The 15,977-nt window shown below is 43.4% G+C and overlaps 1 protein-coding gene across 11 annotated transcripts in view; it reads right to left on the reverse strand.

Annotated features, from left to right (window-relative positions):
* svilc (supervillin c) overlaps positions 1–15,977 on the reverse strand; it is a 35,903-nt gene that overhangs the window by 18,633 nt on the left and 1,293 nt on the right. For 5 of the 11 annotated variants that reach the window (XM_084072272.1, XM_084072267.1, XM_084072268.1 and 2 more), the window contains exons 2-9: positions 13,737–15,896; positions 10,409–10,921; positions 8,102–8,245; positions 7,777–7,953; positions 7,066–7,100; positions 4,565–4,626; positions 2,826–2,968; positions 1,636–1,867 (exon numbers count right to left, since the gene is read on the reverse strand). In XM_084072272.1, the coding sequence (XP_083928398.1) occupies positions 1,636–1,867; positions 2,826–2,968; positions 4,565–4,626; positions 7,066–7,100; positions 7,777–7,953; positions 8,102–8,245; positions 10,409–10,683 (1,068 nt within the window). In that variant the 5' untranslated portion in view covers positions 10,684–10,921; positions 13,737–15,896. Of the gene's footprint in view, positions 1–1,635; positions 1,868–2,825; positions 2,969–4,564; positions 4,627–7,065; positions 7,101–7,776; positions 7,954–8,101; positions 8,246–10,408; positions 10,922–11,196; positions 11,219–13,736; positions 15,897–15,977 lie in introns of those variants that run through there. The other 6 variants (XM_084072273.1, XM_084072270.1, XM_084072271.1 and 3 more) reach the window with 6 other exon arrangements.

Genomic DNA, 15,977 nt, shown 5'->3' on the forward strand with positions numbered 1-15,977 from the left:
ACTTGCCTAAAACAAAAACGAGCACACTCAGTCTGTATAAGTGCAATTTGCCAGGTGCACGGCTCACAAAGACTCACAATAAGAAAATAATAGCGAAAGGGCCTTTCTGTGTGGAGTTTGCATGTTCTCCCCGTGTCCCCTAGGTTAGGTACCCTCACAAAAAACATGCAGTAATCCTGGTCTCTATACTGCCTCCCCCTGGTCAGCCACTGGTTGGAATAACGTGTTCCTTCCACGCGCCACATCCTACCGGGGAAACTCCCCCCTGTCAGGTGATAAGAAGCGGCTTGCTAGCTCCTCATGCATTGAAGGAGGCATGAGCTCAGTTCTGGGCTCACCCTAGGCTGGCAGAGGGAGAGTAGCGCCTAGGATTACATAGGCAATTGGCACTGGGTGAAAAAATGGGTTACAAAATCATGGGATAAAAATGATTAGATTTTTGTATTTCTTTATAGCCAGCACTCCGAAGTTCTTCTGGCACTTTTAATTCATTTAAGGCATGGGCAGCATAGACGGACGCGCTTCGGCGTCAAGCCTTCCTCAGCGTGTATATGAATAGCACTATACAGGGCTGATTTTGGTGTCTGGGCTCTGAACTCCCTGCAAGCATACACCTTAAAACTTAGCAAATGAGAAAGCAGGGAGTAACAATAGTAAACCTCACTCAGTGGAAATAATAGTATCAGAGCCTACAGGTGGATGCTGGGGTGGAGGTGTAGGTTTTGTAATGCAGCGGCAATCATTGTAGCAGCAATGGTTGCAATCTGAGCAGTGGAGCAGCAGCATAGGTAAAGCGAGAGTGAGCAATTGCACTTCACAGCTTAAATAGGCTGCCTTATGAGTGGATGTGAATTAGGGGCCTAAGAACATATTGTGATACTGTATCGATTCTCAAAAACGCTCTATCAATTTGAATCAATAAAAACTTGTTTATTGATGTAGGCAAATGTTATGTTAAAAATTGCTAAGTATCACAATATATCACAAAATACTAAAATATATTGTAACCCCTGTGATACATACTTTTATCGCCAGACAATACTCCGCCCTAATGTGGATGTGTGTTGCAGTGAGAAGTCTATCACGTGTCACGCAACTCAAGTTGACTGTGTGCCTGAACTAGATAGCAGGATCTAGGTTATTTGCATCATCAATCTATTCAAAACATGTTTCAAAGGAAAGCTACAAAGGTACTTCTAGATAAAACCACCAAGCAAAAGACCAATGCTCACCAGGATGAAGGCTTGTGAGGGCTGTAGTGTGTACAGTATGTTGTTTACTTCAATAAATTGTATATTTATCAGTGCCACACAATCCTTACTAAACTTGACCTGAGTTGGCGAGTCATGGTGCAACATGTGAGCTTGTAGATCTGCTATTTTCACCGAACGTCACGTGAAATGCAGGGTTGAATGGTTCAAATGTTTTCAACGTTTCATTTCAGTGATTTCATTTTTTGTCATCTTTGCAGTGTCAGAATATCAACCCAACCCACCTGATGAAGGCCATGTGTGGCCGAAACGTTGTACCACCTGTACCACTTTTCTGAGTGTTAAAGTAAAAAAAACATTTTCAGGAGGAATGCTGTTGTGCCAACGTTTATTCTTTTGAAGAATATCAACCCAAGCCACTCACCTGGCTGACCTCTTCCACGGTGATAGGCTGTGTGAGGTAGCGAGACCCCTTCTGCCTGCGTCTCTCTGGGGGGCCATCAGCAGGGGGGCCGCCACCCTCCTGACTCCCCGGCAGCAGCGACAGTTTGTTGAAGAGGGCTAGTTTCTCGCTCATGCTCAGTTTGCAGTTCTCATCGTCCTCCACAGACTCAGCCTGCATAGACTCCACTTCAGCTGGAGATGGCTGTGGGTTGCTGAAAGTGAGGAGGTGAGTGGATATATTATATCAGTGATTCAACCTTTTTCATTTCAGTTACCCCCAATCTTGATATGCATTTTTTCCTATCAATTTAGCTAGGGACCCCCTGGAAAACCCTCATGGACACCTGGGGGTCCCTTAGCTCTGGTCCATAACGTTAGGGGGTCCCCAGACCCCACATTGGGAACCAGTGTATTCTATGATGTGAACTAGAGAGCAGAGAGGGGTGGGATTGACTGAAACACAATGTGTGACTTGTTGGGTGCATTATGGTAGTAAATCACAGCTTTACACTCCTGACAGTGGGTTATAATTAGAGACTCTGTCAAACTGTCAACTGTCAACTGTCAAAACAGAACAGGTCAAAAGTTCAGTTTGAATCTAATTCTAACTGAATCCAGTGCTGTATACTCAAACAAACATGAATGTAGATGCACATGTATATATTGTTGTCTTGTGTGGACCCCAGCAACAATAGCTGTTACTGCGGTAATAACTAATGGGGAGCCTAAATAAAGAACAAAGAATAATTTGATCCTACTAGTGCAATGCACATTTGGACTAAACATATTTTTGTATTGCAATAATTTGCCCTCCGGGAAACCTCCACTGCATTGGTTCTCAAAGTTGGGGGGCCCCCAGGGGTCCCTGCAAAATGTGTTAATATAGCGTCACAATCATTTTAACCATTTTATCCATATTTTACTTCGAAAAAAAAAAAAATCTTATCTTCTGGGGGTCCCTGGCAGAACACATTTTTAGATGGGGGTCCGCGGCCAAATACATATCAATTTGGGGGTCCTTGACATGAAAAAGTTTGAGAACCACCGCTCTACTGTATTATTAATGGATTTGGATGTGTCTGTGAGTTCAGTAGGGTTCTTTGTTGTGGTGTTTGTGATATATAATTTACAGTGCTTCATCTTTAACCACCAGGGTTCCGCACAGCCCACCTGATGGCCACCATCTCTTCACAGGTGATTGGTTGAGTGAGGGAGCGATGCTCGTTGCCACGACGCACCCTGCGCTCATGGGAAACGCTACCAGAACGAGGCTTCAGGAATGCAGAAGCCTCAGGGGCGGTCTTTTCCAGCTCCTATAAAGAAGACGGGAGGGGAAGACGTTGGCCTGGTCATACATTAATATTGATCAATGATATATCTGTTGATCAGTGAGGCCCTTGCTACAGGTGAACCTTAGCATTCAGGTCAAATAGCCAATTCACGTCTCTGGCTCAATCTAGTAAATAAGACATTACCAAAATGAGAGTGAAAACTCCCTCTACTTATGTCCATCTTTTGTATTAGTATGGATTAAGGGGGAAGTGGGTCAGATAGCTGGTGAATAAAGTGGTAGAGTGACTCCGAGGGAGAGGGATAGAATGCCAGCCCTACAGGTCACAGTGTAACCAGACCCCTACAGGTTTCTGTTACCTCTGCCTGCCTGCCTGCCTGCCTGCACAGACCAGCAGGCTAATTATAACACCACTGTGATGGATGTTAATAGCCAATATATGACTGGCACATTTTGACAATATGCTTCCTCACTAAAACTATTCAGGAAGTGAAATATTAGAATTGACATGCCATTGCGCATTGTTTTTGAAGGGAAATTATAAAGAGAGTGGAGGGGGGCTGCATTTCAATGCCAGCATGTTGTATATTCTGTATACAGACAGACATTAAATCATTACAGAAAAGGATGATTAACGACTAACCCCAGTCAAAGCCCTGGGACTCTACAAAGACTTAATTCGGCCCTGCTAGCCCCCCTCCTGTTTTCAGACTACACTCTTTGCCAAAAATAGCCGATCTACAACGAGAGTTAAGATCTGCTATTTTTGCCAAAATGTTAGCCCCAGAATAGGGATGTTAGAGTTCAAGTGGTTAAGTTACATGATAGAAGCTAATGGTGGACACGTACAGACACCGCACAGTACGTTATGCAACTATTATTCAAAGTATAAATGTAGTCACCTAACACCTGTTTGACCAGTCATATTCCTTAACATGAGCATGTTGGGTTCTGCGTGATCAGCACTGGTTCGTCAACTCACACTGTAAGGTGAGCAGCTGTGAGACAGTAAGAGCTCATGGGAGACAGCAGCACACTGACTGTTTAATATCTGTCATTGCAAGCTCTCGGCAGCAGAAGTGAAGTCCAGGGCATTAACTTTTAATCCCGTTTACAGTGCTGCATTGCCTGTAGTTATAGTGTATAATGATGGTTTTAAATTTTGGGATTGTTTATCTAGGAGGCAATTACGGTTAGACAGGTTTATTATGTTTGTTGTTAGCGGACACAAACCTTAAGGTTACTTTCGTAACCCCCTCTCTGATAATATGAGTGAGGGGTCTCATTTGGTGAGACACTTCACTCATTCTCAGAGAATCGGGGTTACGACCGCAACCTTAAGTTTCTGTTAGCCGACACAAACCTTTCTAATACCCCTTGCAGTAACAATCTGTTGCGATTGCTGTATTGGGATGAGAGCATAAAGCCTAATTTATATTTTGTCATATGACAAAATATGAATTAGCCTTTAGACATGGGTCCCTCCCCAGCGTCTCTAATGAGTGACTTTTTTATAAACAGGCATTAAGATGGAACACAGAACAGAGGAATAGAAGCGGGTCCTATCCAACTATAGAAAGGAGTCCTGTTTCAAATGCTAAGACTAAGATGGTCATACTTTAAACAGGGACATCTTGGCTGCCACGCTCATCTTGGCGCGATCGTCTGTCTTTGCATCCGCTGTGAGAAAAACAAATACATCATCATGTCACGAAAACTTCTAATTACATACACACACACGCGTGCGCACACATGCACGCACGCACATACATGCGCGCACACACACACACACACACACACACTATAACAAACATCAATATGTGATGTATCATAGACAAGACAGAGTGAGTTACTGGCTTAATTACTGAGTGAGGAATTGGACCCAAATGCAGGACAGTAAGAGGCTGAGCAAATAAACTAGGAGCAAGGTAAACAAAACTTGGAAGAAGGCAAAACAGGAACTTGGGTAACACTAAGAAACAAACAAGGCAAAATCTATTCACTGTAAAAAAGGAAATTTACTGTAACACTAGGTTTTTCAAACTGACAATGAACAGAGAACACCGGGCAGTACATATCGTTCCTGTTGGGTGGAAACCTCATATGTCCAAAATTGTTAATTTTCAGAATTCAAATGTAAAAATGTATGATTTACAAGCTCGGATGCAACGCGTTTTGAACTTCGTAGATCAGCTATGTTTGCTACTTTTGTGTGACACTGCAGTATGACGAAGTAGGGCATTAATAAAACAAAATAAAAAAAATATGGAGATACAAGGTTTCTGCCCGACTGCGATGATATACACATGGGGAGGATTACAAACAATTATAACAAGAGACAACTGGGAATGTACCAGCATGACAAAACCTAGACACTGTACATACTGAACACAGAGCTGAGGAAACTAGACAGAGAATACAATAACTAGGGAAACGAAAATGCTGGTTAGATTCAGCTGTGACTGCTGAGACTGGTGGTTGGTCAAGTCACCAGGTTCATTTACTGTCAGGCGGTCGCATTTTAAAAAGCTATTATTAATGTTCCTGGCACAAATATCAATACACTTGTCCAGGCATAGCAGCAAGTATATTACAATGCTAAGTTCAGGGCCCCGGTTACACCAAATAACATTGTACGGCCCCTATAACTTTACCCAACTCATAACCTCCTGTATAAACTGCAACCTAAACACTGTTACATTCAGAGTGCTATTTTAACCAGTTAAAATAGCCATATATTGCTGTGTAGTAAGCAAGGGACATATGGACATATGCAGAGCAGAGAAGCAGCCTGTCAGTCATCAGGACACAGTGAGACTGATCCCTTCATGTGAGGCCACGGGCCATCTCACACCTGGCATACACTGTCACATGGCACCTGGTACAGCTGAACTACCTAGCAGGACCCAAACTCATCTCTGCCAAGGAGGCTGAAAAGAAATACAACTAAAGCAAGAAAGCAACCTATTTGTCACACCCGATACACGATAGGTTTTTAGTTTTCTGTGTGATTTCTACCCCTTTTTCTCCCCAATTTAGTCTTTTTTTTTCTCCAAATGATTCCTCCCCACACACATTTGTGTGTCGTCAGTCACCGCTGTTGTAAACCAAGAACCATTAGCTAATTTTAAGTCTGTTAACCAGAAGCTCATTTTAGTTATAAATATAACAATATAAACTGAATGTAAAGAGTTAGGCTAAAAGAAGCACCTAGAAAAAAGTATCAACAGTCCCAAAGACAATTTAAAAAACTGGTTAGTACTGTATGTGAATAGGGTACTTTCTGTAGTTGTTGCATAGTAGTAGTAGTTGTAAGTGAATGGCAACATCATGTTTGTAAAGTGGTAGTTCAAATCTTTTATGTTGGGTCAGTGGGAGTAATGTTGGGGAGCCCCAGGGCTGACTTGGTTTTATGATTCATACAGCTATCATCGGTGAAAACATTTAACGTTGATATGTAGGCCCAGCCTAAAAATAAAATCCTGATTCACTTGATGAGTGATATAAATGTCAGTGTATTCTAGGGGCAGTTTGTAGAAGCAGGTCCACAAAGTGGACACATTGTTTATGTAACTAAATAAGCACTGTTATTAAAGCAAAGATAGATACCGGTAGTTTGATAGAGAGGACAGGAACATGACAAAAGGCCTCTGACAGCATCTATGAAAACAGCATAAAGCCTAGTTTATGCTTCCTTAACAAGGTGTCATGTGACATGTCACATTGTTATAACGCATTTTCAACAGAAAATACTTTATATTTGTTGAGCGATAGCTCACACGACACTTTGTCGACAGAGCATAAATCAGTTATTTACCAAAGTCAAAGCAGGCTGCCATCTTACTGTATCTGACATAAGGTGTTGGCACAAGTACCATGACACCTACTATCTTATCTTGAGAGCAAGTGATTTTGTTCGAGCGTGCGTACATGCATGCACCTGCTCTTCATTGTCAATGTGTTGAACATTAACAGACTCTCTCTCTCTCTCTCTCATGCTGTCACTGGACAGTGAACACATTGCCAGTATTACAGACAATAGATCAGCTGTTTGTCTGCCAACACAATAACATAGCCACGTGATCCAAGCCTCCAGGCCAAGTGGGCGAAGAAAATTACCTTTTGAACTCTCCTCTTCCTCTGCATCCAACATCCTGCAGAAGGAGAGAAAACAGAGAGCAAACGTGAGGTCACTGAATTAAATCTGCCGACAGAACCAGCAGGACTCATGTTTGGGTTTTTGTGTTCATCATCACAGTCTCCATCAGTTCCTCGTGGAGCTCATAAAACATGTCCCTGTGCTATAGTGTGTTCCAGCACGCACGCACACACACGCACACGCACACACACACACACACACACACACACACACACACACACACACACACACACACACACACACACACAGACTATCGTGTCATATTTACATGCTCAACAAAGAAACACTGTAGAGGTCACTTAGGACTTTAGGAGTGCAAACACATGCAAATCAAACCAGCCTCTAAAACACAGCACTTTTCAGTCTGCTACATCACACAGTACATTTGATAGGAAAATCCACATCGTCTAAAATCAATAATTCCTGATGATGATGTACCATATGAAGCCCGGTTGTGATGCACTCGCATTGTTGTGAAACTCAGTACTTATCATGACACATTCCTGACACGCTGCGCCAGTTAAACACTGCCAAAAAAAAACAGTAGCACTGCAAACAAACACCTTGAGAATAACCAGGCTGGGAGGTTCAGACCCAGGCTGCATGTCCTATGGTTGGCCACAGCCCCACAGCATGCGTTTTCACCCACCAGCACTGCACACTGTCATTACCCGCTGCTCTCCTGCATTTCATTGGCTGTGATGGGCTGCGTCCTGAAGCGCTCGTTGGTTTTGCGGCCCGCAGCGGACGCCCCAGGGAGGTAGCGGCGGGCGCGTCGCCGACCCCCCTCGGCGCCTGGTTTCACGGCCAGGTCGAGAGATGATGTAGCATGGCCAGTGTCAGGGCTACTAGCCACAAAGATAACGTAGGAGGCAGCCAGGTGCAATCAGAAAAGAAAAGAGGAAAAGGATGTTGAGGCATCGAGTAGAGTAAACAGTTGAACTGTGACGGTCAGGAGCAAAACCCACACATACACACACATGCAGGTGACCCTACACTTTCTCAGGCTGCGCTCCACTCCCAGTCTGCTGCAGAAGGACACTCTTCAACTGGCCCACGGACACCCGCGTGCGGAGCTGTGTGCCGTCGACTCCAGAAGAGCCCTGAGGGGCAGGGGGCTCAGTGCCCTGGGAACCCTGCCTGGAGGGGCGGGAGTGAAGGGAAGCAGATAAGGGAGCAATAGGGGAGAATGTGGGCTAGGGAATACTCTCAGGGGGGAAAAAGGTACAATATTGATTGACCCTATTTTGGTCAAATGCAACCTCTTGAGATCCTTTGTAAAAAAAGGAAAAGTGCCAATGAATAAACTATACAATGTTGTACCTTTTTGCCTGAGAGTGAGGAGACGGCTGTTACAGGGTTGTATTTGCCTGTGTCCTTCATTGTCTTGTATTTGTCTTTTAGGTTTGTTTAGGGTTGGTTGATGTGCTGGTGGTGGCGGTGGTAATGGTGGGTGGGTGAGGTTTTCCCCAAATATGTCATCATTATAATATTGTTTGCTCTCAGGCGGAGAGAGGAGTCAGAAAACCAGCACATTGTAAGTATACAAGTACAGTAGATGTTTGGGATATCAGGGACGTGATGGATTGACTAAGCTCTGGAACTTTAAGGCTTAGTGTTCATACAGTATATCATTCTAGACAGCAACCCATTTGGGCCAAGGTTTGAAGAAGGGTTGCTCTGAGTTGTCATCGTTTGGATTAACTCAAGCAGTCACAACCCTACATTTTGGGATTCTCGTTTTGGTGTCTTTGGGGTTCCAACTCATGGGGACCTTGTTGGCATCACTGGTGGCCGCACCAGTGAATGTTGTAGGCCTAAATATATTCACCCAACCAAAGCAAACTGACAAGGAAGAATACGGAATACAGTATACCGGGAGCATTCTTTTATGGATCCAAACCAGGGATTATCGCAATGAGACTTTTCATTTCAGTTTTGGGGTAAGTCCATCTCATTAAGAGTGATTGTAACAGCTACAAGACCAGTATGTCAGTCCCTAGAAATGGAGAGAGATTTGGGCCAGGAGAGAACCAACCAAACACATGGGAGGGGTCAATGAAGTTGGTAAACCCTGCTTTAAAGTACCCTGCTGGGACCCACTGATTGAGACACTCTCAGTTTTAGTAACAAAGGTTGTACAGTCCAGAAGAGGATTGAAGAACGAACCTAAAGCAACTGGTGCTGTTGAAAGGTCAATGGAGAGGGTCAAGCCGGGGTTAAACACTAGTACTTATATAATTCTTAGTGTTTAACCCATTTAGACCTGAGGCCGATTCTAAAAACGGCTTCTAAATCCTGACCTAAGTTTCCTGAAAAACTTCAAATATTTATTCAAAACTTACAACAAATGTATGTTGCTATATACTGTACATAACAACAGGAACCCCAAAAGGGGTTCCCGTCCTGAAAGTTATAGTTACAAAAAGGGGTAGCCGATCTACAAGCTCATCGTGTCACATCGCAACATAACCTATTAGCTATATAACCTATTTTCGAATCAAACGGTGGAGGGGTCAGTGAGTTATAACAATTTACAATTATAGGAGGAAAATAAAATGGGAAAAGATCCGGGCACTCAGAAAAAAGTGCAGGAGAGGATGTTAACTTAAAAAGAACTTAAATGTATTAAAAATGCCAGGACTGGTCTTCATCAAGATTATTCTTTGGTACAGTAGGAACTGTATTGTACTGTGATACACTACCATGTACAAAACAAAATAAGATGAAATTAAATGAAATCAGGGCAAGAACTCAGTTCTCGCTCTGATGAAGACTATTCCTGGTCGAAACATGGTGGCATTTTAATACATTAAAGTTCTTTTTAAGTTTACATCCTCTCCTCCACTTTTTTCCCCCCCGAGTGCTCGGATTTCCCCCTCTTTTTTAAGTCTTTATTCCTTTTGATCCTAGAAGGACCATCAGTATACTTTTTAAACGTTTTATCTCCGTTGAGCACCTGGTTGGCTTCTTTGTTTTTCTCAGTTGTTCTTCTCTGTTGACTCATAACAAAGGAGAAAGCCTGTGACACAGTTTTTCATGGCCCAGAAGGAGATCCAGAACCAACCCATATTGCTTGTGAGTATCTTCTGCAAGGTCAGCAGCATACAATAAATGCAGTATTCCCACTTAACACAAATACTGTAGTGTGAGTACTTCCTTTCTCTCACTTGTGTGCAACGCAGTCAACTCAAGTGGTGGCTGGTGAGAATTAACATTACAAAAGTAATTACAACTTCAGCAAAAAACTAAGTCATAAAGACTGCAGGGAGGTCAGCCTTCTACACTGCGGAATGGACTCACCTTCTTGGGTGTGTGGACTCTGCCTGAGTGTTTGCCTCAGTGCCATTAACGACCCCTCCAGACCTGCCGTTGACTCTTTCAGTGAGGGTATCCGAGTTGAGCATCTCTTTGTGGGTAGTGGAGTCATGTGCTTCACTCCCGCCCCTCCGCACCCACTTGGAGGGCAGCTCCTCGAAGTTGCCATAACGCTCGGCCAGCTCCCGCCTCCTCTCAGCCTTATAGCGGGCAATCCGCTCCGACCTCGGCTCCGGGGTCTCCACGGCGTCCATATCCATCCCTTCAGAAGGTCACAGGTGATTCTCTCCTCCTCTGACAATGACAAGGCATTTAGGAGTGGAAAACGTAGGCCTGTTCTTTTTCCAAGTCAAGGCACACCAAAAAAAGAACGGCCCGGTGAGAATCTCAGTTCCTGTGAGGTCCAAACAACTCCAGGCTACGTTTAGTCTCCAGCAGTTGTCCCGATAAGAGCTCACCGATCAGTCATTGCAAGCCAGTCAATAGGATGTGTTCCTCCTGAAATAGAAGCAAGCAAAAATGAATTGCTCATCATAAAACTGTGAACGCACATTCACTTTACACTCCATGTGTCAATTTAACTAACTTTTTACACTGTATACTGTCTTCACACTGTCTTCATTCACTCGTTATATTACTTTCCAAGTAAATAAATTCAAAATCTAGGTTTCTCCCTCCACCAGTCTATCAAACAACAATGACTCATGCCTTATCTGATGTCATCTCCTAATGACATCCATAGAGCCCCCAACCCTCAAAAACTCTGACCCAACCATTTTCATCCAAGTACATCCATGTCCTCCTCCTCAGCTTCATCTGTAAGATGACCTGTTTCAGCCTGCGGTGCCATGCAGAAATCTCCCCTTGCACTGAAACCTGACACCACAGCCACTCAAGTCTGCACTGGGCCTGGCCCTTATGACACAGAGGCAGCAGGCAGTCCTTGACAGGAGCACATATCTGCTACTGTACAAACGACCACTAGGTTCTGTACTACTACACTACTGTAGCAGCAACTACAAGCTGCAAATTCAGTCAAATTGTTGCTGTAGCGTGGTCGACCATGTTGTTGGCTTCATGCTGGCTACAGTGTTAATACAGCATGTCTAACAGCATTAACTGAACTGTGAAAAGCTCCAAGGTGACGTGCACACATTGACAAGCAAAATTATCCCTGTTGGCTACATGGTTGCCAGGCTGTGTGTACACAACACAACGCCTGAAACCACAAACTATTTTTAAATATTGACCTCGCCAGATTTGCATGTCGACGTTGGTGGAGCTGGCAAATATTTGTGAGTGTGTTGGAGTGCATGTGAAGAGAGGGAGAGAGTTTTCCAAACTTGTTGGTGTCAGCATTCCTAGTGCTTTCCCCCCGCAGCTGAAGTACAATGGAGCCTACAGAACAATGTGGTGTGAGCTATGGTCTTAGTACAACAGAGAATCCTACTGCAGCGGGCTGAATGGTACACTGGTTGCACAAACTAATAGATACCATTTTGTAATTCAATCAAACAGGTGGTTACAAATGTTGACCCTTTGCAAAAAATAAAGAGACAATAGGACTAATGTTAAAATTGACAACTGTTTGTAGTTCTCTGACAGTATCAAATGCATCATAAACAACCCTAGGAAAAGGTAGCATGTAGTAGCGTGGTCATGAGGAGTCTGATGATAATTTTGAATGAACCGAGGCCTTGACTCAAACGGATTGTGGCCTCAGCAGGTGAGTGTAAATCTGTGACACAGAGCTTTAATGAGCTGAGCAGTCAGACGCAATGATCCCTATGAGCCGACAAGATCACAAGGACAGGAAGCAGTTGTGTGTGTGCACGCGTGTGTGTGCATGCGAGTGTGCATAATGTGTTAACCACATATCCCTCTCCGAACAGAAAAATAATATTTCAAAATGCTGTCTCTGCCTTAGTGTTTTTGCTGGTAAAATGTCAGTCTAACTTTGATAGGCAGGACAGACATTGATGAGGTTGGAGCTCAGCATAGATCACTAGTTTCTAATCCAGTGACACTATAGCTGACACTAGCTTGTGCTAAAGCCTGTAGATGAGCACACATGGCCCTTTCCCTAACGAGACAGGACACTTTCATTGAAAGGACACTAATGTTCAAATATGAAGCCCCAATACAACAAAGTTCAAGAAGGAAGTTTGTGCAGGGCTAAAAGGAAGGCCATTGCATGCTAGGGTCATAGGTGTGATCTTGATAATTGCACAGGCAGCTCCATAAAAGACATCACTGGCACACATATTCTGCAGGATGCATAAAACCCAGCTCCATATGATGCAATTCCTTGTCCCAAGTAACTCTTTGGCCATGGTTGTGATGTTGCAGTTATTTGAGTTACCTGAGATCTTAAGGGATTTGACCAATTTGTGAGATCTGGATGGAGGTTGGCATGTTACACAACACTATGGCATTACATTTTACCCAGCCCCATAAACCACAACATTTAACATGGTTTAAAATGTTTTAGGACATAGCAGTCCTCAGCAGATTCTGGTACAGCATTGCAATGCATTTGACTGATATATTACACAGGCCCTCTGCAATGCATTATCTCACCACCAAGACCATTTTTTATTTTATTTTATGATACACCACCTCAGATACCAGCATGACAGTTCAGTGTGAACAATGGGAGACAAGTTAACAAGTTAAAAATGACCAATTCATTCAAATCACCATAGCCTTAATTCTGCTGCATTTTACTATAACTGTACAGGATTAAAATGTCTTAAATCAATTCTATATCAAGGACATTTCTAAGACACAAGTCCAACACTTCATCTTCATCACATTCAAATAACAGTTTTATTAAGTCCTAACCCACTGTCAAAGAAAATGCCCAAAGATATTAAAGCTTCGACTTGTGCACACTGTGTAAATGACGAGTGTTTCAGGGCGATAGGAGATTTGGGAATTATTTAAACCAGCGTGACAAATTTGGTCAATTACCTAAATTGGTCGTAAAATGCCGTAATTGGTACACTAAGGCCACCAAGCGAGCTCCATTGTTAGGTTACACTACATAAACATTGTATGTTCATCAAATACATTAGCGCCCCCCCCTATTTATTTTTACAAACCATTGTTTTCTGAACTCTTCATTCAAAGACGTAGCCTGCTGTAAAGGTTACATGCGACTTGACAACTAATAACAGACTATTAAAAATAACGGTTGCCTGCATGAGCAACACGCCATAAACCCGAAGCGTAGAGAGATGATGACCGATAACAAAATACGAATGAATCGTGGTTAAGTTTCATACAACTTTGTATACAACAGTCTACTTACATGCACTGCGATGGACGCGCAACGACGGACCTGGACATCAGTGCGTCGCTACAGCCCATGTAGGGCGAGCACTGCTGTCCCCGTTAAAAATACAACCCCCTCCCCTCGGCATGCCACATGGAGGGGCCAGGACTGGGACACACACAGCAACTGACACATGAGAACACACTACACAGTAAAGTCAAGTCACAAAGGAATTGTGAGTAATTGCCATTAAACTGTGGTGGGAAAAGTACTCTTTTTTTAAATTAAGTAAAAGTAGCAATACTGCAAAGTAGAAATATTTTTGTTTAATACAAGTACAAGTCCGGAGTTAATGTAGGCCTACTTGAGCAAAAGTAGGAACGTTTTAGCATCAATATACTTAAAAGTACTCATTAGGCAAAATGTCCCATTTCAAGTTCTCAAAATGAATGACAATCTTTTGAAAATAGCATATCTACAAGCTCACAATGCAGCTTGTATATACTCCAGTAAAGTAAAAAATACCTCTAAATTGTACTTAGTAGTGTACTTGAGTACAAGTACTTGGTTACTTTCCACCACTGCCATTAAACCAATAAGATTGTGGTTACACTGGCCACTGTCTAACAGGTGGGAATGTATGATAGATATAAATTAGCCTTGCAGAGGAATGACACGACATAAATGAATTGATCATAAAATGGAACGCCTGCAACTCCTTGACTAACTATTTAAGTTTGTTTATTTAAAATATAATTAGATTCCTCTTACAAAAGTCATTGTTTAAAAGGTGTCTATTTCATGGTCTACCTCTGTTGCTGTGAACCTTGGTGCTGCGACACTGCCTCCCACTGTTCACATTATCAAGTGCAAGTCACCATGTCGCTATGTTGCACAGCACTATAAGGAATAAGGGTGCACACAAGCACAGGATCAGAACACATTGACTCAATGATCTATTCTTCAGCACAAATTAGGCAACAAGTCAAGTAGTGCTGACAGCTCCACTTACTGCTACAAGACCAAAGATAGAAGAAGTTTCCATGTTCTATGTTCTATATTTTTTGTTTGTGTTTAAATTTGTATGGTTTTGTTTTTGTTGGCGCTTTGGTATTGTTGAGGGGGGTTCTGAATTTATGTAACAAAATTGAGGTTCTATCTGAGCAGAAGTGATTCTGTTACTTGATGTACTGTGGCTTGAACCTAATAAATTGCATTTAAAAAAACAAAAAACATCTATTAGTCTATTACTCAATGCCCTCCTCACACTGGCATATCAACACTAGGCATGAGCTGCCTTTATTTTTTGTCTCCACCAGGCCGAAGGCGCGGCTATGAGACTATGTTTTCGCCCCTATCCGTCCGTGTGTCCATCTGTGAGCAGCTTCGGCACTGTTGGACCGATCAGCACAAAACTGTGTGTAGTGATTTGCGCCAAGCTGGGATCAAACCCCAAACTCCCACTCGACAAACCGACGCACAACCTACCGTGCCAATAGAGCTGAGCCCGATTGGCAGTGTTGTTGAGGCCGGGTTTTGTTGAGGCACTACATGTGTATGCACACTCCTTGGAGGCCAAGTAAAAACCTCTGACCAAATTTTCCAAAAAAAGGGGGGGGGGGGGGGGGGTTCTGCCTGTCAGCTGATTGATGGCCACACCTGCCACACCTTGCGGCTGGAGTGGGTGAAGTGGATTGACGACTTCAGTCCATCTGGCCTTATGGGTGGTGTCCAACCTAGTGGTGGTCATGCAGGTGGTGGTTAGACTCTTTCATCCCAGCCCCGGATGTATGGTAGTTCGCTGAGACTGCTTAGCCATTTACCATGCGGCAACATCTCAAACAGTCTGTGGTTGGGATGGCTTGGATCCTTGATTCCTCTAGCTTTGCTGACACAGCGTTCGTCGTACCGGGGGGGATAACATCCACTGATGAGTTCGGCTGTCCACACAACCATTTGCATTGCCTTGCAGTTGAGGTCGGTGCAGCTGCCATACCAGGCAGGATACTCTCGTGGTGCCTCTATCTATAGAAAGCTCTTAGGACTTTGGGACCCATGCCAGCTTTCTTCAGTTGCCTGAGAAAGTAAAGGCGTTGTTGTGCTTTCTTCACCACCCGCTGTCTGCACATCCCAGGAGAGGTCCTCAGTGACGGACAGGAGCTGACTTGGCGTATTTTTTATAGAAGCTGTGTGAAACTACATAAAAGGAAATAAAGGACATGTGTAGGTTACACATAGCATGGACATTTAACAGGTGAATAATATATGAAATAGTCT

Source organism: Gymnoscopelus microlampas, assembly GCF_963454915.1.
Source record: "Gymnoscopelus microlampas genome assembly, chromosome: 11".
In the NCBI taxonomy this organism is placed as follows: domain Eukaryota; kingdom Metazoa; phylum Chordata; class Actinopteri; order Myctophiformes; family Myctophidae; genus Gymnoscopelus; species Gymnoscopelus microlampas.